Here is a 27,805-nt window from a genome sequence, read left to right on the forward strand (position 1 = left end):
TTTGGATGGGGGGGTGGTGGTCTACATGAGTTGGTGAGTTGACCCCTCTCCCCAATTCCCCCCCCCCCCCCCCTCCCCCTCCATCCCTGCCGATGTCTAGGCCTTCTTATAACGTCATACTTCCAAACCTTGCATACCTTTTCTTGAGCCATGGTTTCCCGGAATCTGAAATGCTATATAGACAAGCACACGTACACATGCAGAAGGATTTCATAATTATCTTTTCCTCAGGAAGTAGTGTCCCACAATTAAGTCCAGTACGTTATTTCTCAAGTGAAAAATTTTTCCCAACACATACTAATCGCAGCGGGATGAATGAGATAGCGTTAGGAAGGGTTTTGAGTGGCGTATGACAGTGCAACTCGATTTTTCGCTAAAACATACTGTTTGCGGAAACTTTTCACGTTAATGAGACTTTTAACTATCATCGGCAAATGTGAATCGTGGATGCCAAGCTTCATACCTATATTTTACGAAGCTAACTTAGTAATCACGAAAGAGAGAGCCCTTTTTAATATTGTCTTATTACAAGTATCATTTTATTTATTGTAAAGAACTTAAGGTCGATTAATTGGGTACTTTATATCAGCATTCTCATAGATAATAACTGTGACCACTGGGGTTTTGCATAACCTCTGCCTGTTGTGCATGGTGACTTCTCTACAGAATATACTTTCCGAAGCGACAAACGCAGTTGTCATTGTCGCCTTGATTTGGGACCTATCTGTTGCAACTACGGCCTAACGTGCATGCTGTAATTGAAAATGTTCGTCGAATTGACGTTATAGGTTATGTGGCCCTACTGACAGTTCCCGATCTCTACCCGTCGTACAAGCCGGGACAAACATTCCGAATCTAAAATACATTTTTGGACAACGGAAATGTATATACAAGGATGTATTGTAAATTCAAGATAGTTACTTCAAGTGGTTCGGTTCACATTTAAGGTTGTTTTCTCTTCATTTCCACAAGCACCCTTATCCCAACTACTACAGTTACTCAAAATAGTGTCAATATTCAAAGCTATAAAAGTACGTAAGTTTCTTACGAGTCCCCTGGTTGAACTTCGTTCCCATCCTGTGAATCTGGCCACGGCTTTCGAGATGTTCCCCTTGGCTGTAAGGCGAATTTTGGAACTGGAAATCCTCTTCCATATGTTCCCAATTGGGACTTCCGGCACCCTTGAGCCCTGCCAGGTGTTTCGCGGAAAAGTGCCTCGCTCTACGATGGGCCACTACTCGAACAGCCCACTAGAAATTAAACAAAAATCCTATCCTTGCAGCGCAGAGTTTTGAAACCAACTTGAGAGCCATGTAACGGGTGGAAAAGAGTGAGACCCTGTCGTAACGAATTTGCGGAGCCGATATTCTCACTTGTACTCTTATAGCTGCAGTAAGACACTGGTTTAAGCCACGGGTGGGCAACCGCCTGGCCGCGGAGGAAATTCGTGGGGGGGCAAGGCGCTCGCATCGAATTCTGTCCGGGACGGATTTTCGGATATTCGCCATTTGTTGCTCGCATTATTCCATTTAGGGTTCTGTAGAATACAGCTGACATACGCTAAATTAAAGCGAATTAGACTTTTAAACTTTCTAAACTGAAAAAAGAAAGAAATGATGATTGCCGCGCGCGATTAGCCGAGTTGATGGCGCGGTAGCTCAGCGTCTTCGGTCAGAGGGTAAGCTACCCTCTGTAATAAAAAAAAAACTGAGTGAACGGATCAATTAAGAACCTAAACGGGTGTCTTCGGACGTGCGCCCCGAACAAATTCAACGAAAAAAAAAAAAAAAAAAAAAAAAAAAAAAAAAAAAGCGGTCTAAGGCGCTACAGTCATGGACTGTGCTGCTGGTCTCGGCGGAGGTTCGAGTCCTCCCTCGGCATGGGTGTGTGTGTTGTCCTTAGGATAATTTAGGTTAAGTAGTGTGTAAGCTTAGGGACTGATGACCTTAGCAGTTAAGTCCCATAAGATATCACACGCACATTTTTTTGAAATGATGATTAATTTATTTAGCGTTGCAGAAACAATGCCAATGCGATCAGTCATCAAAAGCATTTTTGGACAAATATTTAAAAAAATACTTGCTAATAGTGTTTGTGGATATTAACACCTTAAATTTCAAACACGCTGCCGCGCTGAGTGGCCGTGCGGTTAGAGGCGCTATGTCACGGATTGCGCGGCCCCTTTCGCCGGAGGTTCGAGTCCTCCCCCGGGCATGGGTGTGTACGTTGTTCTTAGCATAAGTTACATTAAGCTAGTTTAAGTAGTATGTAAGTCTAAGGACCGATGACCTCAGCAGTTGGTCCCTTAGGAATTCACACACATTTGAACTTCAAACACGCTAATGGCCTGCCTGTGGCCAGGGATCGCAAAGGTACTCCTAATTATCTGTCGACTGGGCATTACCTGGCTCACTGCCTTATTTTGTTTTTATGATTTTTCTCGTATTAATAGTAGTAAATAATCGTTCTTGATTATGGACGTATTAGAACACTGCAACTATTAAAACTGAAGGTAATTTATAATGAATTAACTGCAACCAGTTGCTTTTACAGGCTTTAATTTTTCCATAATGTCATTGCAGGATATCTGGCGTCCCATCTTCAGAAGTTTACATTTATTTACGTGTCGCGAACATCGTTTCCTTACTAATGGAGTTGCGGAAATTTGCAACAGAAGTTGCTCACGGCCAGTAAATAAATGCAAACATCTGAAAATAGGATGGATGTAAAATGAATAAAACGTGTGTTTTATGGCATAATTTGTTTGCGTCGCGTGTCGGTGCCATTCATATCGATGCGTTACAGCAGTATCGTTAACATCACGGACGCTCTAGTTTTGACTTTATGCACAAGGAGCGCTGCTGTCGTGTTCAGTGACGAGGCGGCCAAAGAGCTTCAGTATGTGGATAAGACCGCCTGTCTTCAAAGATCGGCCGTGCCTGATTTGAACAACAGTCTAATTAGCATTACCTAGAGTTATATTGTGTAATTTCTACAAAATTCCCCCATATTAATGCGATGTTAAGCGTTAAAACAATTTTTTTGAAACATTGTATTTGAAATCATTTCTGGACCTGCTATTTACAAGCGCTAAGAGTCCTTCAGTCAGTTTCCCTTTTTCACTACACTCTCTTCAACAGTTACACGGGGCTGGATGACAACGCATCAGCTTGAAATGAAAATGCATTTGGTTTTCAAACGATTCCTCGAAAATACCTGCTAAATGTATTTTAATAATAGTGTCTGAAATGACATCCGCTTTTATTCATCATGCCGATCTCACACATAATAGATACTGAAGCGTTGTTACGACAAGAAGGGGAATGTATTATAAACGTTTAACATCACGAAGCTATTGTAATGAGCCATATATAGTGCTATCATTTCGTCTAGTTTCGAATGTGAGCTTTAAATTTGTGAGCACTTGAAAAATTTTGTGTTAGGTCCTGAAACAAGGTCCCTTCTGCAATAATGTGTTGTCAGATTTTTATGAAAACTGAACCATACCTTAGATGAATATAGTCTCAGAATGAATACAACTATTCGTTTAAGCGATTAAAACTTAATCATAACTATTACCTTTACCGCTAGACAGATATTCGTGGAAGTAAAATGCATCGTACGCCACAAATTGTACTTCTTACATGCTTCTCGGATACGGTGGTTTTCTCTTTTTTCGTGTAGGTAGGGAGGAAAATGTAAAACTGTTTGCACAGTACTGGCTTTAGTTTTACTTCTGACAACAAAATCCTCGGTGTCCAAACATCCAGACGAATAATGTTGAGAGCCTAGTTTTATGCGGTAATTTACCTAAAAATTCCTCGATGGCGAGGCTCGTAGAGGAAATATCAATAAACATTTTGACCAAATTTGACATTGTTATCTATAACACATGCCGAGAAAAAATTCTCAAAGAACATGCTTTTTTCGGGCCGAAGATAGTAAACCTCCCCATAATGCAGCAAGACGTTGGCTCCGTCTTCGACCAGTAGAGTGGCAGTATGCGGGCATACAGACCCTCACAGTAAGCTGACGTAAGGTCGTCGCATTGAATGGAGACAGTGTTGAAATACACGGTTTTATAGCCAAAAGAGTGGGGACTAAGACAGTGTATTGTAATCCTGAATAAAACCTTCATGCTTAAAAAAATGCGTTGCATTACTTATTGAACACCCAACGTAATATCGGATGCGTGACCTCAGATCACAACAGTTGCAAAGTCTATGCCGTGAGAAAGGGAGTTGCGACTCTGGCAAAACATCGGTACATTTTAGTATTTAATAAGATGACGCGTCAGTCTGTGCAGAATGATGCTGTTGGTGTCATGAGTGTGAGTAAAAGGGTCAGCCGAACAGTGTTACGAAACAGCATATGGCGAACTATTTTCGAACACTATTCAGTGCCGTAATTTAAAACGGAAAGGCGTCTCTACCCGTGAAACTGTGCTGTGGAACCAACGACCTCTCGTGGGACGGCGGCGCCCGGAAGAGACGTGACTGGTAGGCCGCCAAAAGCCGCGTCCTTCGTACGTGCGCAGAGTAGACGCCACCTTGACAAGTAGCCCAGGAGCCGCACATTACCCGGAAAAACACAGACGTCTTCCCTGGTGATTAACATCGAACACAGTGTGTTGTCTACAATTTGCAAGAGATAAAGGTAAATGTCCGTACTTCGTATTCCTTGCTTTGGGGAAGCAATGCTGTTAAAGCATTGCCTCGGCATTTGCTTAGACCTTGAGGCAACGGGGCATAATTGCGCAGCAGTGACATGTCCTTCTTGCCGAAAGTCGTAAAAACCAGAGACAACGTAACATAGCAGTTCGAATTACTACTACAATACACGTGATTCGTAGAATGTTAGAATCTTGCTGACAGCAATGTGGCGTAATATTCGGGATCAGAAGCAAAGTGCGAAAGTTCTGTTTTTCTGTGCATAAAGCAGCTACTTACCATCCAACCATCCCGCTCACATGGTTACAGATGACATGATGTTCGCTAAGTAAAAAACGGCAACGGAAGAAAAGCGCACAGAAAATATGTCGCAAACAGCGACAATAATGGCTTAAAACATGCTGTAACATACAATAAATAAGATTTTAAAAAACCAGTGATGATGGTGACATTTGTCGCCGAAACTATTTTGGGAGAATAAAAATGGTTCAAATGGCTCTGAGCACTATGCGACTTAACTTCTGAGGCCATCAGTCGCCTAGAACTTAGAACTAATTAAACCTAACTAACCTAAGGACATCACACACATCCATGCCCGAGGCAGGATTCGAACCTGCGACCGTAGCGGTCGCTCGGTTCCATACTGTAGCGCCTAGAACCGCACGGCCGCTCCGGCCGGCTTTGGGAGAATAAAGAAATAAACGAATAACAAAAGTGTTTTGCATCAAGGCGGACTCAATTTATGATATTACTGTTTTTCATTGAAGATATTAAGTATATATGATTTTTGTTTCTGCAGTGAGATGTTGCTCTACTGAAATTTCAAATCTTTAATGCCGTTTCTTGCCCAGGGCGTCGTCTGTGAATTCCGTCCTGTTCCGAGGCAGCTTTGGATGTTTGTAAGCGTTTTTTTTTTACTTACTCGCCCCCAACAGTCGACAGTCATTTTGATATGGTAGCCGGGAGGTGGGACTGCCAACTCAACACCTTCAAAACTGACTGATTTCCTGTGAGGAAGTTTTCTTTAACCGAAGAGTTCCAGTTTTAAGGCACCAGAAACTCCGGAATCTCATCTCACACCCTTTCGCTTCTGCCGCACTCGACATGAGTGCATTGCCCAAGGGCTACGACTTGTAGGCAAGAGAGTGATTTGACAGCAGCAGAGATAAAATTCCATAGGTCAATCAAAGGGTATATATTACTGGGTAGGATAAGAAATAATGTAGTCAGGAAGTCTTAAGGTTGTTAGTATCAATGATAAAACGAAAGACTGGTGCAGGAATTGCAGGGAAGATTTAAATTGGAAAGAGTTGGATAATAAAAATAGTATGCAGCTACAAGCGATTGGGTCTAAGGAGTAACGGAAGAGCGGAAATGATGGGAGACAGAACATGTCATGGGCCTAAAATATCTTGGAAGCTCTGAAGAAGAGGAGGAAGAAGCCAGAGAAGAAGTAATAACGCGTTGTTAACAAGACAGTCGAAAACGCTACTTTATGTATTTCATCGGTTCTGTAAATCGCCTCGGGCAAAGGGATTGCCCAACCTGCAAATACATGATCGATACCACGAAATTCTGAACGTGCTGAGTCAGACCCTGATTCTGATCTTTTTTTTTTTTGTTTACGACAAGAATATAAACTCTACGGAAAAAAAGGCGGACAGTCATTCCTTTTCAACTACACAGAAGACGCCAGCTTAACAATTTCACGCTAATTGCTCCAAAGCAAGTGTGCAGGCGATGATGACAATTTCAGTTAAACGATGTCACAATACTAACAAAGACCAGTCACCAATGAGACGTATCGATGTGCTCTGAATCATGCTTTTAAGTAAGCCTTTGTATATTTTAAGTTTTAATTGTCTGAGTGGAACGAACTGATTAATTTTATAGGTTATTTGTACAAATGCTATACAGTTTCCAAGTCGACATTTCACAGAGAACCTGGCATGACCGAGGATATTCAGTGACAGCCCTGAATCCTTTTTCTTCCACTGCATTTCTAAAGTGACCTGGCAGGAAGTATAATATCACCTGTCTACATTATACACTCTCTACTTCATCACTTGAGACGCAACGGTCCAGAAAAACCGACACCGCCATAATGCTTCTAAACTAAACGATAAAGCTCTCAGAACAGTTCATAAACATATCGTAACAAACAAACAGATGTTTTAGTGACTAGTTACGGATTGGTATTGCTGGTGTCATAAAATACTTTCGTTAGGGCGGTTTATCATCAACAATAAATCATCCCAAATATGTGAAATTTTGTAAGAAATATTCTCCTTTTTGCAACAGTTAACAAAAGGGTGCCTGAAATCAAACCCACCCATCTTCTTTTGAAAGACGTTTCGAATCTGAAACAACAGATGAAAACTTCTTGTAGCAAGGTTCCGCAGCTTATATCAGCTGTGTTTAAAGGACGTCATATTCCGCTTTTGGCTTTATAATTAAAATTATTTATTCTTCTATTGCAATTTGGGCGTTACGTCATCGTTAGGCGAAAATAACGAGTGCTATGTCACGGCTCAAATATAAGCTTTAAGCACGGATAATCGTAGAAGGGTTGTATTCTACTTTGCAGCAATGGCGCTAACAGCTCTGGCTTCTGGTAAGTAACACATTGCCTAAACTTGTGCAGGTACCTACGCAACTGTGAAAAGCACAAGCTTAACAATTATGTTACTTATAACAGTGGCGACAGCTGTTGTCTTCATTGATGTAAAGTGAAAGACAACCCTACAAGGATGTCCTTGCATGTAACTTACGATTGTGCCATGACACGTCACCAACTAATTATTTATGCTTGACAATGGCGTAACGCCGAAATTTCAGAAGCAGAATAAAAAATTATACAGCCATAAACTAAATGTGAAATTTTTAAACAAATGGAAATCTCGACAAAATTCACACTGTTAAAGGAAGATGACGCTATATGCCTTTCGGAATAATGACTATGCCACGTTTTATGTGCGGTGTGAACTTGAGCCGGCCAGGGTGGCCGAGCGGTTCTAGCCGCTGCAGTCTGGAACCGAGCGACCGCTACGGTCGCAGGTTCGAATCCTGCCTCGGGCATGGATGTGTGTGATGTCCTTAGGTTAGTTAGGTTTAATTAGTTCTAAGTTCTAGGCGACTGATGACCTCAGAAGTCGCATAGTGCTCAGAGCCATTTGAACCATTTGTTAACTTGAGAAAGCGATATACGAGATGGGTGTCAGAAATTACATGCTGAGCAGTGACCATAAACGAAAACAAATTAACCAGCAATCTTCATATCGCTTTAAAAGGACTCCAAGTGCTTTTGTGGTGTAGTTTGCATCGTGGATGAGACCTGAGTCCATCATTCCACGTAATGAGCGAAACAAGAGCCAAAGCACTGGTAGTAAATCGGTGGTTCCGTACCGAAGCGGACGACGTTGGTTTCACCTGCCGGAAAGGTTATGGCCGGCATTGTAGGGGATACAAAAAGGGATTATTCCTATTGTTTACGAAGCAAACGCTAAACCAGAAACGGGGGAACAATGTGCAAGTGTTCTGCATCGAATGCATGGAAATATACTGAGATGAGGCCTCGACTGCGAGAGAAGAACATAATCCTCCACGAGAACGACGTATTAGCAGTTTTTAAACGGTGGGTTTTGAAGTATGTAGTAATTGTTGGATGACGGTAATTGTTGGATGACGCATTCCATTCACAAGATTTGACATTCTCTGAATTTCACCTATTTCCAGATCTAAACAAATTCGTGGCCGGAGTAAGTTTTGTTTCCAATGAAGATACCGGTCTGCCGAAAATTATTTAATTAAAAGAAAAAGCTGGACTAACTGTGTTGTCGTAAACAGCGTAACTTAAAACGTTCTCGACAAGAAAAAAACATCCACTGCCAGGCAGAGAACTTTCCTCCTCTCCTTCATAGATAGTGAGAAGTTTTAATTTTCGACTACCTTTTTGCCTGCGGCTTCGCAGGCTGACAAAATCATTGGCTCGCTTCAGTGCTCTTTCGTGTCACCTGGTGGACACACTGAGCAACACAAATAAGACATGCAGGCTTAATTATTTTAAAGTATTCCGGTCAATAAAAAGCAGTACTGCAGAACTGCTGTATTGGTCACGGAATAAGAAGCCAACAGCTGATAAACTAATCACTTTATGGGCGCGTTTCGGGTAGAACCCATTATCAGTCCGTCATGAACATCTTGCTGATCAGATGTATGAAGACAGCATGTAACAAACTGAAACGCGTTAGATAAAGTCATTAGTTCAGCAGCCGGTGGGCTTCTTATTCCGTAAGCAATATAACTATTGTACAGTACTCCTGTTGATTTGCAATATGGTCACATTCTTCCTGCGTGACTTTATGTCACAATTACAAGATATTCCGGCCAACTGTATACGTGAAAGAAATACCAACTGGTCATTTTCCAATATTTGTAAATGTGACTCACTCTCTTCCCCGGCCCACCCCTAAGAAAATTGGGTTATTTCATTCCCATAGCCTAGAACTTAGAACTAATTAAACCTAACTAACCTAAGGACATCACACACATCCATGCCCGAGGCAGGATTCGAACCTGCGACCGTAGCAGTCGCGGGGTTCTGGACTGAAGCGCCCAGAACCGCACGGCCACCGCGGCCGGCTGGGGTTGCGGGGGTTGCAAAGACAGTGATATATCAGCATATCTTTGTAACGACTGAAACAATTTCTTGGTACACGTATCACTGGAAAAAATTACTGTGACAGCAAGACATCCCTATCATCCCTTTGGCTGAGGGCGGGGATGAAAACGGGTGACATAAAAGCGTAATTCAGGAACGCCTGTAGCAATTTCAACCAAAGTTCGTATATACGTGAATCATTTACCTAAAGTCCGCCCCCGGTAGCTGAGTGATCAGCGAGACAGACTCTCAATCCTAAGGGCCCGGGTTCGATTCCCGGCTGGGTCGGAGGTTTTCTCCGCTCAGGGACCGGGTGTTGTGTTGTCCTAATCATCACCATCATTCAAGTCGCCGAAGTGGCGTCAAATCGAGAGACTCGCACCAGGCGAACGGTCTACCAGACAGGAGGCCCTAAGTAGTTCTAAGTTCTAGGGGACTGATGACCTCAGATGTTAAGTCCCACAGTGCTCAGAGCCATTTTTTGAACCCACAACCCCTCTCCTAAGGGCGCAAATTTATCAGAAGTGTCACGAATGTGCCAAGCAACCACGAAAACGATGGATTCGATCCTAATATCGATCGTTATCGTATGTTTTTACATGTCACAACTTCTCGCCTGACATTCACCCCTAGGGGACACTTAATTAAGCAAATAACAGGTCATGTATGTACAAAATTTGATTGAAATTGCTCCAGACGTTCCTGAGTTACTCTGGTATGTCACCCGATTTTTTCACCCCCACCAAATTGGTCGGTGGTTCTTACTCCCTCAGAAATCTTCGCGGACATGCGCACAACAGCTCACCAAAACTTCATTGTAACCGGATGAATGGAGTAGGAATACAGAGAAGATTAACAAACAAACAAATAGTCACAATTTTAGATGCATTAAGCTGGGCAGAGTGGCAATGACCTGCCAGATAGGACAGAAATGCGAATGCGTGCGAGCACCGACTGGCAGCAGACACATGCGGAAGCGTCGACCACTTACCGCGCCAAGATAATTCTCTGCAGCGGGTGCCTCTTCCGCTTGTCGGCGCCGGTGTTGGCAACACTGCTGCCGCCAGCGCCGCTGAGCACTTCGCTCACGGACATGGCGTCACTTTCTCTGCTCTGCGAGCTTCCGTCACGCCTACAGCGGCGACTGACAGCTGATCCGCTCGCGCCGACACCGTCCGTAGGGGTATGTGCGGCGCGAAAGCAAAGCGGAAAAGTGAGCCGCGCACGGTTCACGCTCGGCTGGCCAACCGAGCAGACTGTTGAGACTCGCGGCGCATGCGCAGTTGGCCCGGGCGTGGCCGCCCTCGCTGTTTTATACGCTACGGCGGCTGTCGGCGGCTCCCCCTGGCCGCCGCTTTCACTGTCTGTGTTGGGAGACCGCGACAATGGCTCGGCGCGACCCCTGACCCACGCCGCTGCCCCGCTTGCGGGAGGTCACGGACCGCCGCGGAAGCACAAAACCCCGCGGCTCATCTGCGCCGCCATCTCGGCTCCACGTGCGACCCGGTGGCCGCATCTTTGTTTACATGAGATAACGTCTCCTGGCGCGTGTCGAGTCGGCGCCTGGCGGCTGCCTCATTTCAATAACAGAAACGAAGGTCGCCGTTCCCTCGGGGTGCCCTAGGGATTCCCCCAGAGAGGCCACTGGGCCATTGTTCTTCTGACTGTAAACAATTGTGATAACCAAGCATGTTTCAAAAGTACGGGTGGTCGAAGGATTCGGACACCCTATGCAAATGTCACAAGAGAACCACCAGTATAAAAGGAGGCGGACTAGTATTGTGTTATCAGCAAAATGCCTCGGTCAGGAAGGCTTATTGACTTCTAACGCCGGCAAGGGTGGCCGAGCGGTTCTAGGCGCTACAGTCGCAGGTTCGAATCCTGCCTCGGGCATGGATGTGTGTGATGTCCTTAGGTTAGTTAGGTATAAGTAGTTCTAAGTTCTAGGGGACTGATGATCTTAGCAGTTAAGTACCATAGTGCTCTGAGCCATTTGAACCATTTTTTGACTTCTAACGTGGGCTAGTCATTGGGTGTAACAGATCCATCAGAGACATTTCAGTCCTACAATAGCTGCCCAAGTCGACTCTTGGTGATGTGACAATCGAATGGAAACGCAAAGGAACAACCACAGCTAAAGACCAAGCAGATCTCGCTTACTGACAGACAAGAACCATTGAGAGTTGCGGAAAGTGGTTGTAAAAAATTGCATGAAATCGGCTGAAGGAATCACTCGTGACTTTCAAAGTCCTACTAACAGTCTAGCTAGCACAATGACAGTCCGTAGAGAGTTAAAAAAATGGGGTAAAACGGTCGAGAGACTATCTAAAGCCAAACATTTCTGTAGTAAGTACTAAGCGACGCTTGAGGTGGTGTAACGAGCGACGTAATTTGACAATGGATGACTGGAAACAAATGATCTGAAATGATAAATCACGCTGTTTTCTGTGGCAAACCGATGGAAGGCCTTGGGTTTGGCGAATACTTCAAGAACATTACCTTTCGTCATGAGTAGCGCCGGGCAACGGCCTTGCCGCAGTGGATATAACGGTTCCCGTGAGATCACCGAAGTTAAGCGCTGTCAGACGTGGTCGGCACTTGGCTGGGTGACCATCCAGGCCGCCATACGCTGTTGCCATTTTTTGGGGTGCACTCAGCCTCGTGATGCCAATTGGGGAGCTAATCGACCGAATAGTAGCGGCTTCGGTCAAGAAAACCATCATAACGATCGGGAGAGCGGTGTGCTGACCCTACGCCCCTCCTACCCACATCCTCCACCGAGGATGACACGGCGGTCGGATGGTCCCGGTAGGCCACTCGTGGCCTAAAGACGGAGTGCATGAGTGGTGCCAACAGTGAAGGACGAGGAGGTGGTGTTATGACTTGGGGCTGTGGTTCCCTTATTGCACTTCAGGAAGTATGAATGCGAAAGGATATGAACACATTTTACAGCATTGGGTACTGCGTCTAGTAGAGGAAGAGTTCCGAGACTATGATTGTTTGTATCAGCAGCACAATACACCGTGTCATAAAGTAGCATGTGTGAGGCAATGGTTTGTGACTAATGAAATTCCTGAACCCAATGTAACAGCTTTGGGATGAATTAGAATACAGAATTACTTCGAGACCCCAGCGTCCAACATCACTACCGTCTCTCATTTCAGAGCTTGGGGCAGAATGGGCTGCCATTCGTCCACAAACATGCAAAAAACGTCACTGAAAGTTTCCTGATCAGAGTTCATGTCGTCATAAAAGACGGAGGGTGAACAAACCCCATATAAATGTCTACTAATATGTGTACAGATCCTTTTTATCAGACAGTCTAGCTTCCAGATCAAAATAGTATTGTTGTTACCTGGCAGTGCAAACAAGGAAAGTTATCTACCAATATCCAGTCAGAACATTCGCATCATGCAGCTGTTGGTATCCATTATGTAATCAGCTTGATGGGGCGCTTCGTGGTGAACAAATGTGGAAGCGCTACTCAGTTACATGTACGGGAATCAGCGCGTTGAATCAGTGCCTGAGATGTTCTAGACTAGAGTGATATAAAGACTCACTGCCAAACGAGGAAACTCTGCTTCTCTTGATCATTGTGCAAGCTGGTCGCGTTTATGAAAGATTCTGAGATTCAGAAGCACCAACGCTCTTCCAAAATTTAGCGCTTGCCAAAATGAAAGACGGGTTGATGACATTAGAAAACATGCGGGAGTAAATGGGCGCATGAAGACTGTGATGGATGGAGTCTGAAGAATGTGTTCATACAGCGGCGGATGTCAAATTTGTGGTAATAATCATGAGAATGATGGTGGTGATAATGATGGTGTTGATTATGATAAGTAATACGGGATGAACGTGTTTAGAAATAGATGGGTGGCAACACTGAAATGTTGGCTATTCTAGATGACGAGCCAGAATCCAGTAACTTTATTGAAAGATGAGAAGTAAGGGATCGTCACAAGGGAGAAGATGTTGATCAGGCTTACAGCAGTTTAAAGTTGATGTACGAATTATAGAATGAAGAACGTGGTGCCAAGGGGAGCGGTATTCGAGCTGTAATGCCACCATCCAAGCGCGGCTCGTCCCTTGTCGGATCACGCTCCAGTGTGATTGAGAGAGGCCACTAACAAAGAAAGAAATTGCAGGTAGGTAAGATCTAGTACACATCATTGCAGATTACGGACACATTTGTAATGACTGATTCACTGGTGAACCAGTTAACGAATTGTCAATTTTATTTCGGAGTTCTCCAAACATTAAATGGAAATTTGCCCCTGATATAAGAGAGACCATAACAGAGAGGTTCCTGACATACTGAGGAACAGTCTTCTGGAATCTAAATTCGGATGCAATCATTGTGAGAGTATTTGTTTATAACTCAATATGGCGGCAAATGTTAAATTCAGACAAAATTTCAAACGGCTCATTTTATTCCTAGAGGAGGCGCAGTGCTACAAAAACGACTGTGTTTCGATGCACTGGAGTCAATCTAGGACGGGAAGCCTCTGCAGACAAAAGACCTTGTCCGTTCCCTAAGTCCCAACAGGCAACCATTGACCACTGTCCCTTCCAGCAGTTGGTACTAGCCCTATTTGTTAAGCTTGGAAGCTCACCGGCGTGCAGAATTTCTGAAGTCTAAATCGTGAGACCTCTGTTTCCGTGGACCAGTTTACCATCTTCTCTTCGGACCAACGGTTGCTGCAAGACAACTCAGATTTGCATGCGGTAGACTGTAGCCACTCGGCACTTGCCGCCTTGCCAGATGAAAGTTTGGCTGCCCATTACCCTGAGCAAAAGATAGATATGGCTATAGCACATTCTCTGGTAAGTCAAAACATTATGGCCACTGCCTACGTGACGTTTGATGCCGTTTGGTGGCGTTGCGGGCAAGTGACGCTGTAACAAAAGTGTGTAAGCGGAGCAGACACGGACGAGGGATGACCCTAGAGAAGATATGGGCTGCCAATGGGGAAATCCTTGAGATAAGCGACTTTGGCAAAGGGCAGATTATTATTACGCAGAGCGTGTCAACGAGTGTCTCGAAAACAGATAAGTTGGTCGAATGTTCACGTGTTACTGTTGTGAGTATATACGGAAAGAGGTAGAAGAACAGTGAAACTACCATTAGGAGCTAAATGGCTGGACGTCAACGACTCTTCACAGAACGTGGGGTTCGGAGGCTTCTCTGATCTCTAAAGTAGGATAGATGATGATCTGTGACATCTCTGCCGAAAGAGTGCAATGCTGGTGTACGAACAAGTGCCTTGGAGTTCACCGTTCATCGTACATTGTTGAACACGGAGCTCCGCAGCAGACCACGCCTGCGTGTTCACATGTTGACCCAGCGACATCGTCAATTACGATTGCAGTGGGCTCGGGACCATCGTGATTAGACCGTCGATCAATGGAAACGCATCCGATCTTCGGGTGAATCACATTTTTGGTACACTAGGTCGATGGTCGTCTCCACAAACGCCGTCATCGAGGTGAACGGCGGCTCGAAACGTGCAGCGCGCCACGGACGCAAGCTGGTGGGAGCAGTATTTTGCTATGGGAGACATTGTCCTGCGTTTGCATGGGGCCTGTGGTAGTAATGGAAGACACACTGGCAGTTGCGAACCGCCTGCATCCCTTCATGCTTGATGTCTTCCCCGACGGCGACGTCATATTTCAGCAGTATAATTGTCCGTGTCTCAGGGACAGAACGGTGCTACAGTGGTTTGAGGAGCGTTATAGCGAACTCACGTTGAAGTCTCGGCGGACAAAGTCGCCTGATGTAAATCCAATGCAAGCCATCTGGGTCGCTATCGTGCGCCATCACCGCGTACGCAAATCAGCGCTCTGTTATTTACGCGAGTGACATGACCTGTGCGTAGACATCTAATGCCACGTACCTCCACAAACCCACCAACAAACTTTCGGATCCCTGATACGCAGAATCAGTGATATATTTCGTTCCAAAGACGGACAAACAAGCTATTCATCATTGTTGGTACCATCGATCTTGCATTTAGCAGTGTCTGACACTGAAAATGCGATTTCACAATAAAGAAAACTGAATGCGAGCACTCTTCAGTCATAATATTGCGAATGCATTAGTTAGTGTTATTTGCAGCGCAACCATCACTGAATGTTTCGAAATACCTACGAATCTGAATCACCGATACCTTATCTTACATTTGTGACATGTAGTAATTTTGTCTTCAGATTCCTCGTGAAGTACTTTAGTTTATCAAAGGATTTTACATCACTTTATAAATCAGTACCTGACGACTATAATTTAATGAACCACCGATTACGACTAAGTTGGTTGAAAAATGTTTAAGTTATGTCTATGGTGTAAGGAATCTCAGTTTCGGTAGCATGAATCATAGTTACAGCTATGTCGATCGTTTGCAAATCTGTGGATAATCAGCTTCCTTTCGGTCTAGATCATCTCTTCTCTGTTCTGAATATGTTTCCAAAGTTTTCGTACTACTGCTGACGTGGTAGAACAGGCTGTTTTTCCTCATTCGTATTGCTTCATAGTGACTGAAATGAGGGCACTAACGCCAAAATGCGATCAATCGGGAGCTCGTTACACAAATCAGTTCTTCAAAGACAATGCAGCCAGAATCTGACACTTTGTTCTCAAAAAAAAAAAAAAAAAAAAAAAAAAAAAAAAGCTGGTCACCTTGAGTGAATTTCTCGAACTTATCCCCTCTAAATGTTCACCGAAAGTAAGCCTGAAAGGCCGGAAAACTTTGCTTGAGCAACATCCTTTCCGATATGTGGGTCAATACTGGTTGCAGCAGTCACTCCGTTCGTTCGTCCGTGTTACAGAGAGAGCTCCTTTCCCGAAAATACGCCTTCCGTATTTTTCGTTACTTTTAGCTTATGATACTTAACTGTTATTCCTTTATCGACTTATTGTTCACAGTACCGTTTTCTTAGGGCTTTGAAACAATCCTAATAAAAATTCCTCTTTAATGTAAATAATATTTTATTCAGTTCAGCTCTAGTGTTATATGTTAGATCTTCGTATCATCGAGTGTCAGTCCTGTGAAACATTTGTCTTTCTGCTGCATGCCTTTCTGATATCAATGTTCCGCTCATCCGAAGTGACATATGGAATTTCTAAACAAAAAATATTCAAATGTGTGTGAATTCCTAAGGGACCAAACTGCTGAAATCATCGGTCCCTAAACGTACACACTACTTAAAGTAACTAATACTAAGAACAATACACACACCCATACCCGAGAGAGGACTTGAACCTCCGGCGGGAGAAGCCGCTCAGTCCGTGACATGACACCTCAAACCGTGCGGCCACTCCGCGAGGCCAATTTCCAAACAAAAAATAAGGAAGTGTTTAATCATTAAGGGTAGAAAGTTGCTCCAATGATGGAAAGCTCTTGGAGTTTCTCATGTGTCGCATTTGAAGTCGAATCTCTTATAGAAAGTCACTTTAAACACCACAATGTAGTACGAAATTTCTTTTCAAATAGCATGCGTTAAGTCAGAGAACGAAATATTAAATATTTTCCTGTTTGGTGCTGCACAATGGTTTTATTAGTTTATTCTGTACATAAAGGACGAATCTCGTTTCGGCAGTTTACTATTTTCAACTTATCCTGGAATAAGCAATGTACAGTTTATTTCGAATAAAATTATAAAATATAAGTTAGATGACTTGCGTATCTTTCTGTAGATAATTACCTTTTTGTGCGACATAATACAGTTTTGGAGTGTCTGTAGAGATTGTGTCGTAGTTTCCGTGCAGTTGACGATTGTTAGAAATTTATGGATTCTATACACTCATTTTATTTGCACTTATGTTAGTTTGATAGCACAATCCACTCCACTGACACATATATGTTTAATATGAATTTACATTTCACATTCTTGGAACTTCAGCTATAATAGTTACATACAAAGATCGTATTATTCTATGCTTTCATGTACCGTGCAGAGATATTATTTTGTCTTGAGAGTTCAACAGTTTTTATCTACTTTGTGGCATCGTGAGCAGAAAAAAACTTTCCTTTGTCTTTTAGAAAGTCACTAAAGTGTTCTAAATATTGTTTGTGCTTTAGTTCGTTTGTTCGTTAAAATTTTGTCTGGAATCGCGTCTGTATGGATATAAATTTCAAGTTCTTCCAGATTATTCACTACGGTTCCTTTAGGTACCCGACGTAGAATTTTCAATGCATTTTCTATTTATCCCACTTAGCATTTATGGTCGCGTAAGTGTATGTAAAATGCGGCCTGACTTCTTTCACAATTTCGCGTGTGTTGTTTAAATTTAACTCGGAAATTCCTACCTGGGTGCCCAATGTAAGACTGGTTATAATGATTGCACGATATTTTATAAACTCCTGTGTTCTGGAAAACTGGGAATTTACTTTTTCCTGATTGTATTTTCGTTTCTAAAGCAGTGTTACCGGTATAGAACGCCATTTGCACATTCGTCCCTTTAAATATTTTATTGAGTTTTCTAGAAATTTGGCCTATTTTTACACAAGTGCGTTTTTCGTGATTTTTCTTCTCTCATCAGCGTTATTTCTGTATTTATGTTTCGTGCTTTTTCTTCTGTGCATTGATCATAAAGTCTCGTTACTACTGCTGGCTTAAAAGCATTCTGTTGTGATATGTATAGTAATGTTTCTATTTCCTTCTGTGTTGCATCAGTGTCAGGTGGTAAGTTCGTGATTCGGATGATAATTGATTTAAAGAATGCAAGTTTATGTAATTTTGGATTACACGAATGATTGTCAACAACAGTGTCTGTCGCGGCAGGTTTCCTATATACCCTACCTACGGCAGTAGTTATTATTGATTATTTCGGGGTCCAGAAAGTCAACTGATTTGTTTTGTACAACTCCTATTGTGAAAATTATTTTAGGGTGTTTAATTTTTGGTGATTCATTTCTATGTCATTTCTATTAAAATTTACAAGCATTAGGGTGTCGGTTAGTTATCTGTCGTATAATTTTTTTTAATGGGCCAGTTTGAACTGCAAAATTTTTCTTCTAGTGTGTTAATACATAGAGCATCAATTTTGTCTGCTATGCAATTGCCCATTGTCACTCAGTCTAATTGTTTGAAAATTTTGTTCTCTAATTCGAAATAGTTTTGTGATAGGGTGAGTTCCAGTAATTCAATTACTCCATGTGCTTGACTTGTAGATACTTTCCCATGGCTTGTAAGGTTATTATCTCAGATCCGATATTCAGCAAATAAATGAAAGTAAAAAACTTAGTGCTCCATACAGAACGTTAAGAGCAAACAGCTGCTAAGTATCACGTTTTGGTTCACTTTTAGCGAGTCTTACGCAATGCAGTGACTGCTGCATGTGCGGTATCAGTGAGCGGGTACAACTTTGGAAATCGGGCAAGGGGACAGGAAATTTTCGAAATAAGAGCGACGAGCGCCGAAACTGGATTTGCGAATTATTGGAGCGTGCGTTCTACAGTCTATAATCGAGCCACGCTCTGGTAAACCCCGCCGGAACAGCGAGAGGAAATGTTTCGGTTGGTTTGACAACTAGGCGGCTGTTTGGGGACCTGTTGAGAACCGTACTACGCCTTACTTGGAGCGCTGACTGTGCTGGGCGATTGGCAGATACATTCAAATCTCGAAATGAGTCAATAATTAGATAAATGAACATCAAGCTCTATATGCTACCGGACATTTTATGACTGTGCAGTCCTTGTGCAACGCAGTATTTACGTAGATGACTGCAGTAGTGAAACGGAGACATAGAATCAAAACCACACCCTACTCCTCATAAATAGCATCAGGGGAGCCATTTGCCTTAACGTCACCATTTGAAGGACAGACCGACTTCATTAAATAATTAGACGAAGCGTTGCGAAACATTTGATATCCAGCCCAGCACTCGATCTTACACTGTGTTGACCACAAGCTGGAGGACACCACCCTTCACCACTGTTGCTGGCTAAATACTGACGATGAAAATTAATTCACCGAAACCAGGAGTCGAATAGGCTGCCACCGGAACAGGCACGGCTGCACCAGTGCGTTTTAGTGACGTTGTTTGTGGAAGCGATTTCTGTTAGAATACAGCATTTAAGAAACGTCGCTTCTCAGTTAAGCGATATTAATAGAATTTCTTGAAGTGAAAAGTTGGCCAACGATGGAGTGACTGATGACCGGCTGCCAGAAGGATCCAATCGACAACGGACTCTTTGGCACTGTGCGGGACGAACTAAAACGCTCTGAAAAATGGCAAAATGAAAATACGGCAGGAAGTTGCCCATCTTTCAGCCTATGACAGATCGTGTCACTGATTAGTTTTTCTGCATTTCATTTTATTTCAGTTACATATTTCCTCTGGACGCAATGTTTTAATCTATACTCCACCTAAACCGGTTGGGTTACCACGTGCAAGGGGAAGGATATATTTCCCACGCTGTTGTACACCTGATGCCACATGTAATACACAAGCTATTCAGAAATGGCGTTAAATCAGTGTATAGAATATATTTATATTTCATACTGGTACTATCGAATTTATACAAATATATGACACATAGTCGATATATCGACAATGTCACCGAATTTTTCCGTTTTTTATGTCGAGCATTCATAATTCCACTTTCTATATGCGGTATTTCTACTGCGTAATGGATGTAAATAATCATTATTTTTCACTCGTCTTTTTAAATTTTGTTTTTGTCTCTGTCTTCATTATGACGACTTTTTGATGGAGCTGTCCGCTCTTTTCTGTCCTGTTCTAATGTCGTCATTGAAAGCAAACTCTCATACAATAAATTTTCCCACAGCATTACTCTCCATTATCAAATTAACAATACCTTGACACCTCTAGATATCTTCTGTCAACCTGTTCTTCAATGTAACCAAGTTTTGCGAACTATTTTCTCTTTATCTGTGTTAATATAAGGATAATGTAACTGATCAGATCTATAGATTTTATTGAATTTGAGAACAATAAAAATAGCAAAATATGTTTTCTGTAAAAGGTAAATAAATTTCTTGAAAAAGAAACATATATAAATCAATTATGAAAGATCTCTATTAAAAGAATTTTTATCGTAATACCTTTTTCGATATAACACGCTATATCGATGTTTTAGAAATTTTTGCTCCCTCTAGCTATAGCTATTGTGTATGGAGGGTATTCTCCGTATCACAAATCGCGGAATGTAAAATGCGTCGAATGATAGTAAATGTACAGTATGTTGCTATTTTTTCCACACTAAATGGACGCTCTTTATTTCTATGAAGGCTCCTGGACATCTCAAATTCGACTGTGCTAGTGCTGATGACAGCACGGACCGCATCAGTTGAGTGAAAAATGGAGGTGTTTTGACAAGTGTCGTATATCCCTACAGAAGGTAGTACTGGTTCAAACTGGAAGAAAACTTACTCTAATGATATGTCCAGAAACCAGTATCTACTAACGTCTGGGCCAATCTGTCTTCTCATTCCCAACAGTCTGCTACGTAGAAGTACACACAGCAGGCAATCCTGCCTGTAGTTACCATACATCCTGACAAATCCTTCAGCCCTTCTTCGCAGTGAAACACGCAGCCTTTCAAATGGCTCCATTCGGATTGTGGAACATGCATTGATTACACACGCCAGTAACATCTGGATATCGTCGATGGGTTAGGCATACATAAAAGTCTTTATATGTTCCCATGGCCAGAGATGCAACGGATTCGGGTCCGATGAACGGGGAGTCATTCTACTGGTCCTTTCGACCAATCCATTGCTCATGAAACATTGCCGTGAGGAATTATCGCACGATCCGTAAAAAACGGGCTGGTGCACCGTCGTGCATAAACTGCATGCATTTTCTTTCTGCAAGGCTAACGTTCTTCAATAGAGCTGGCAATTCATCGCTCAGAAATCGGTAATATACGGGACCTGTTAATCTCTTTGTTCAAGTTGCGGTCCTACGACACTGTCGCCGACATTCACTATCCATACACTGATACTGAAGCGATTCTGATGCGACACCTCCGCGACAGTTCGCGGATTTGCACCTGGTCACACGAGCCTGTTGTGAATCCTGCTCCATCTGTACGTACAATACAAGCTGTGACCTGCGAATCTTCAACCGCCCATACCAGAACAGTATTGGTTTGCGGACATGTCAGCATTGGAAATTTTTCTTCTACATTGGACAAACCAATTAACGCCTCAGGATTTGGAAGCCCCTTAATCGTCCCACATTGCGCCGCAAGAGTTTGAAATTAGGTTCGAAGTTACCGACAACTTTCCTCTGTAATTGTGCATAAATGTGGCGCCCTTGCGACGTTACCCACGCGCTCTGTGACGCTTCAAACGGCGAGGTGTCGACACATGCTACAAAAAGACCACAGCTCAGAACTTCATGTGAGGTATAAGGTGGGTTAATTGGGTCACATTGCCACCAAGTTTCACCACAGCTCTGTCCAACGTCACAGCGGTCGTATCACACGGTGGAAAGGTCGTCACATCCTCTCCTACTGTCATTTCACATTTTCTTTTGATGCCTCTGTGATGAATGTCGGAACCGCGATGCCGAGCGATGAAATGACAGTTTTATTTTTCTGTGGGCCAACAGCCTAGTCGCAGTGGTAACATGGGTTCCCGTCAGATCACCGACGTTAAGCGCTATCGGGCTTGGCTAGCACTTGGATGGGTGACCGTCCGGTCTGTCGAGCGCTGTTGGCAAGCAGAGTGCACTCAACTCTTGTAAGACAAATTTAGGAGCTACTTGACTGAAAAGTAGCGGCTCCGGTCACGAAAATCGACAATGGTCAGGAGGGTGGTGTGCTGACTACGTCCACCTCCATATCCGCTCCATAGACGCCTGTAGGTTGAGGATGACACGGCGGTCGGTCAGTGCCCTTTGACCTTCGAGGCCTGTTCGGGTGGAGTATAGTATTCTTTTGTGGGTGGGCGTGGTAAACATTGCAGACACACCACGCTCAGTGTCGACACTAACAGGCCTCACAGGGTGGCATAAAGGGCGTCAATAAAAATACACCTTGCGCTGTGGCGTTGATTCTAACACATTTCGCTGTCGAAAGCGACACTTTTCAATGCAGTGAGCAACAGGACATCATTCTCCACAATACTTGACACTGCTGAAATCCTCTGGTCGATATAACCCTTCTCTAAGGACATCTTGGTCCTACTATCCCACTGAACGTGGTTCGCCCCTTTAGGATGTAGTGCCATCACCGCGTTTTCTTTTGAACTTAGGATAAAACCACTTAAAACCACTAGGGATGTTTCAAAACGATACGAAAAAATCTGAACGTGATCGGAAGCAGAAGCAGCAAACGGTGTTTATGCTTTGTCAGACCTACTGTTCCACAACTTGCTATAGCGTGCATACAGGGGAGTGCGACATTGACACATGAGTGAATAAAACGGTAAAGGATCCTCTAAGAACACAGCAACCCAGCGCCCCCCCCCCCCCCCACCTCAGTTCGCAAACAATCTTGGTGCCACCCACGCACTAATGCGCAGTTTATGAAAATGTACCTGTGCAGAGATAGCCAGTGATTGAGTATTAGGAACCGGCGTGACGGCGTCCCTTTCCACAACCTTTAGAGTTCGCATGCGGTATATTTTTGAAGTGCTTAACATACGTGCTCTAAATGCATGGTCGAACTGGTTGGGGGGAGGGGGTGGTCTCAGAGGGAACGTTTGCCGTTTTGTTGCTATATGTGTCAATGTCACATCCCTTGTAATCACGCCACACGAGGGCCCGAGAAAGGAAAGCTAAAAGAGCGTAAACACCGTTTGCTGCTCCGGATCACATTCAGATTTCATCGAACAGTTTTGATGAGTCCCCAGTGGTTGCACTCTGTATATCAGAACAGCTCACACTAGTACATTCGAAAGGTGTGCGACCGCGTTCAGTTGGCTTGCAACCCCACGATGTTCTTAGAGAAGGGTTGTATCGTCCGGAATGTGTCAGCAGCGTCATAGTTTGTGAAGAATGTCATTGTGTTGCACATCGCGTTGCAAATTGTAGCTTTCGACCGCCGAATGTATAGGGGTCAAACCCCAAAGTGAAGGGGTGGATTGACTGACGTTCTGTATGACATCGTCTGAGGCCTTTTTCTGTCGATTCTGAGCGGTGATGTGTCTGCATAGCTTTCCTCGGCCACCCATATGAAACCAGCGTGATATGAACACTGGGTATCGCGGTTCAGACCTCCACCGCAGAGGTGTCGAAAGAAGGTGTGGATTGTGAGCAAGGTGGGGTATGACGACCTTCCCAACATGAAACACGTCAAATGTTGGGGATGGGTTGAATTGTAGTGCAATTTTGTGCCAATTTGACATCATTAATTCGCTTTACACCTCTCATGAACTTCTGAGTGCCGACCTTTCTTTCGCATGTGTCGACACCTTGTTGTCTGAAGTGTTACCGAGTCCGTGGGTGAGTCGTACGGCGCCACACTTTGGCACCATTACAGAGGAAGGTTGTCGGCACCTTAGAGTCAGACTTCATACTTCTGCCGGCCGGAGTGGCCGAGCGTTTCTAGGCGCTTCATTCTGGAACCGCGCGACTGCTACGATCGCAGGTTCGAATCCTGCCTCCGGCATGGATGTGTGTGGTGTCCTTAGGTTAGTTAGGGTTAATTAGTTCTAAGTTCTATGGGACTGATGACCTCAGATGTTATGTCCCATAGTGCTCAGAGCCATTTGCACCATTTTTTTTTCATACTTCTGCGTCGCATTGGGAGACGATTCTCAAAAAAGTGATGCTTTAATTATTTTGCTCATGGTAGTTTTGACCAATACTACCTTCCTGAGGGACGTGTGACACTATGTATTCCGACTGTCTGGATGAGCTCCGTAATTGTAAAGTGAGGTTTATGCTCCATTGGAAGGCTAGCACAGCGACAAAGGGATGTGAGACAAAGTGCCCTGTGCGGACCAGGAAGACAGCGGGCCGCCCGCGGAGTTGGCGAGCGCAGCGGCCGGCGTGCGCTGCCGGCCTATGCGGGCGGCCGCAGGCGCAGGAGTCCTGGCAAGGTCGCGCACCGGCCCCTGAGGCGGCGGGAGCGGCCGACGACCTGGTGGCCCGCAGCCAGCGCCAGGGCCGTGGCCGTCGCCCTTGGTGAGGGACCGGGCGAGAGGAGGGGGGGGGGGGGGCAGGAACAAACTCCAGTGAACCTAGGGGTTTCACGTTGTAACAGAAAAACTCTGGCAGCTACACCTTCTTGATAATGCAGCAAGCGAACACCTACACATTTCTCTTGCAATTCTTTACCTTTCCAAAACGGGGACCTCACGAACATCTGACATCATTTGTCTACTCGTTATGTGTTACTAACCTGTGGTGTGGCAAACATCTGTGTTCTTTCCTGACTTGATAGAGAAATGTTTGTTTCTATGAGGCAGCTGACAGTTCAGAATAGACATATAATGAATTGTGAAAGGTCTTGGTGGTAACAACAAAGAAATTCCTTGAAAAATGATGTCTCAGGAAAATGTATGTACTATAGGCATGAGAACTTACAGATAAGGTAATGAAAATATAGCTCTCACATAACTGTAGGCAGGTGCCAAACAGATCGTAAATCGAGAACATAGTGCTACGGAAAACAATCTCCGTCAACAGATGACGTTTGCAACCGTACAGAGTAATTTGGCTATCAAAGAGCGCAACCACTTGGGAAGGGTACAAAGAATATATCAGTTCTGTGCCGTATGATCTTGAGATTGAAAGAAAGTGCAAAATGGCTAAGTAGGTATGGCTAGAGAACAAATGTAAGGATGTAGAGGCTTATCTCACTAGGGCTAAGATAGATACTGCCTACAGGAAAATTAAAGAGACCTTTGGAGAAAAGAGAACTACTTGTGTGAATATCAAGGGCTCAGATGGTAACCTAGTTCTAAGCAAAGAAGGGAAAACAGAAAGGTAGAAGGGGTATATAGAGGGTCTATACAAGGGCGATGTACTTGAGGGCAATGTTATAGAAATGGAAGAGGACGTAGATGAAGATGAAATGGGAGATATGACACTGCGTGAAGAGTAATAGAGCACTTAAAGACCTAAGTCGAAACAAGGCCCTGGAAGTAGACAACATTCCATTAGAACTACTGACAGCCTTGGGAGAGCCAGCCCTGACAAAACTCTACCATCTGGTGAGCAAAATGTATGAGACAGGCGAAATACCCTCAGACTTCAAGAAGAATATAATAATTCCAATCCCAAAGAACGCAGGCGTTGACAGATGTGCAAATTACCGAACTATCAGTTTAATAAGTCACGGCTGCAAAATACTAACGCGAATTCTTTACAGACAAATGGAAAAACTGGTAGAAACCGACTTCGGGGAAGATCAGTTTGGATTCCGTAGAAATATGGGAACACGTGAGGCAATAGTGACCCTACGACTTATTTTAGAAGCTAGATTAAGGAAAGGCAAACCTACGTTTCTAGCATTTGTAGACTTAGAGAAAGCTTTTGAAAATGTTGACTCGAATACTCTCTTTCAAATTCTGAAGGTGGCGGGTGTAAAATACAGGGAGCGAGAGGCTGATTACAATTTGTACAGAAACCAGATGGCAGCTATAAGAGTCGAGAGGCATGAAAGGGAAGCAGTGGTTGGGAAGGGAGTGAGACAGGGTTGTAGCCTATCCCCGATGTTATTCAGTCTGTATATTGAGCAAGCAATAAAGGAAACAAAAGAAAAATTCGGAGTAGGAATTAAAATCCATGGAGAAGAAATAAAAAATTTGAGGTTCGCCGATGACATTGTAATTGTGTCAGAGACAGCAAAGGACCTGGAAGAGCAGCTGAACGGAATGGACAGTGTCTTGAAAGGACGATATAAGATGAAGATCAACAAAAGCAAAACGAGGATAATGCAATGTAGTCGAATTAAAACGGGTGATGCTGAGGGAATTAGATTAGGAAATGAGACACTTAAAGTAGTAAAGGTGCTTTGTTATTTGGGGAGCAAAATAATTAATAATGGTCCAAGTAGAGAGGATATAAAATGTAGACTGGCAATGGGAAGGAAAGCGTTTCTGAAGACGAGAAATTTGTTAACATCGAGTATAGATCTAAGTGTCAGGAAGTTGTTTCTGAAAATATTTGTATGGAGCGTAGCCATGTATGGAAGTGAAACATGGACGATAAATAGTTTGGACAAGAAGAGAATAGAAGCTTTCGAGATGTGGTGCTACAGAAGAATGCTGAAGGTTAGATGGGTAGATCGCATAACTAATGAGGAGGTATTGAATAGAATTGGAGAGAAGAGAAATTTGTGGCACAACTTGACTAGAAGAAGGGATCGATTGGTAGGAAATATTCTGAGGCATCAAGGGATCACCAATTTAGTATTGGAGGGCAGCGCGGAGGGAAAAAATCGTAGAGGGAGACCAAGAGACGAATACACTAAACAGATTCAGAAGGATGTAGGTTGCAGTAGGTACTGGAAGATGAATAAGCTTGCACAGGATAGAGTAGCATGAAGAGCTGCATCAAACCAGTCTCAGGACTGAAGACCACAACAACAGCAACCTTGAAAAATGATGTCTTAGGAAAATGTATGTACTATGGGCATGAGAACTTACAGATAATGTACTGAAAATATAGCTCTCATTTAACTGTATGCAGGTGTCAAACAGATCGTAAATCGGGAACTTAGTGCTACGGAAAACAATCTCGGTTAACAGATGAGGTTTGCAACTGTACATAGTAGTTTGGCTATCAAGGAGCGCAACCACTTGGGAAGGGTACAAAGAATATATCAATTCTGTGCTGTATGATCCTGAAAGCCATAGAGTCGTAAAACTATAAAAATACCGATTTGTAATGTATATACTGAAATCATGGAGGATATTAGATGTTAAAAATTAAAGAATGAGAGGAATTACTAAATAAAACTTGTTCATAGCTTGCATGTAAGCTTTCACGAAGCTATATAATCAATTTTGACTTTATTTTACGTTTTAACGTCGTTACGTTACGTGCTTTTATGATACGAATGTATTTGTTTTCCATTTTACTGCTGTATATCGTTGGGTTAAAAAATTACGTTATCAATGCCTATACTGCACTTGCTTGCGTAACTACGTCATATGTATTCCACTCGTTCATGAAACAATGTCATAAACGTCCTGCATTTATATCTTACACTCCATTTTAATGTGTGTTTCATTTAATAATTCCTCTCGTTTCGTAATTTTTGACAGCTAACATCCTGCATGAAGTCTGTATCTTGATTGTGTTTATTTATTTCCAATCTGTGCATTAAATAATCTGCGCTTCTGTAGTTTTACGCCTCCATGGTTCCTCCATTACTTTCAACTTCATATGGTACACAATCGATATACTCTTTGTATGCTTTCCTAGAGGTTACGCTCTTTGATAGCCAACTATTGCCTGTATGGTTGCTAACGTCATCTGTTGACGGCAATTATCACTACGTATGCGGTTTACGGTCACTTGGGCACCTGGCTCCACATTCACAAGAGCTATATT

The 27,805-nt window shown here is 43.4% G+C and overlaps 1 protein-coding gene across 3 annotated transcripts in view; it reads right to left on the minus strand.

The window, feature by feature from the left end:
* Nucleotides 1–27,805, minus strand: part of LOC124613109 (nocturnin) — a 374,316-nt gene that overhangs the window by 133,028 nt on the left and 213,483 nt on the right. The window contains exon 1 of one of the 3 annotated variants that reach the window (XM_047141715.1): nt 10,322–10,592. The exons of the other annotated variants lie outside the window; for them this stretch is intronic. Within the exon in view, the coding sequence (XP_046997671.1) occupies nt 10,322–10,425 (104 nt within the window). The 5' untranslated portion in view covers nt 10,426–10,592. Of the gene's footprint in view, nt 1–10,321; nt 10,593–27,805 lie in introns of those variants that run through there. 3 annotated transcript variants of the gene reach the window in all.

The sequence above is a fragment of the Schistocerca americana genome, chromosome 4 (genome assembly GCF_021461395.2).
Source record: "Schistocerca americana isolate TAMUIC-IGC-003095 chromosome 4, iqSchAmer2.1, whole genome shotgun sequence".
Lineage (NCBI taxonomy): Eukaryota > Metazoa > Arthropoda > Insecta > Orthoptera > Acrididae > Schistocerca > Schistocerca americana.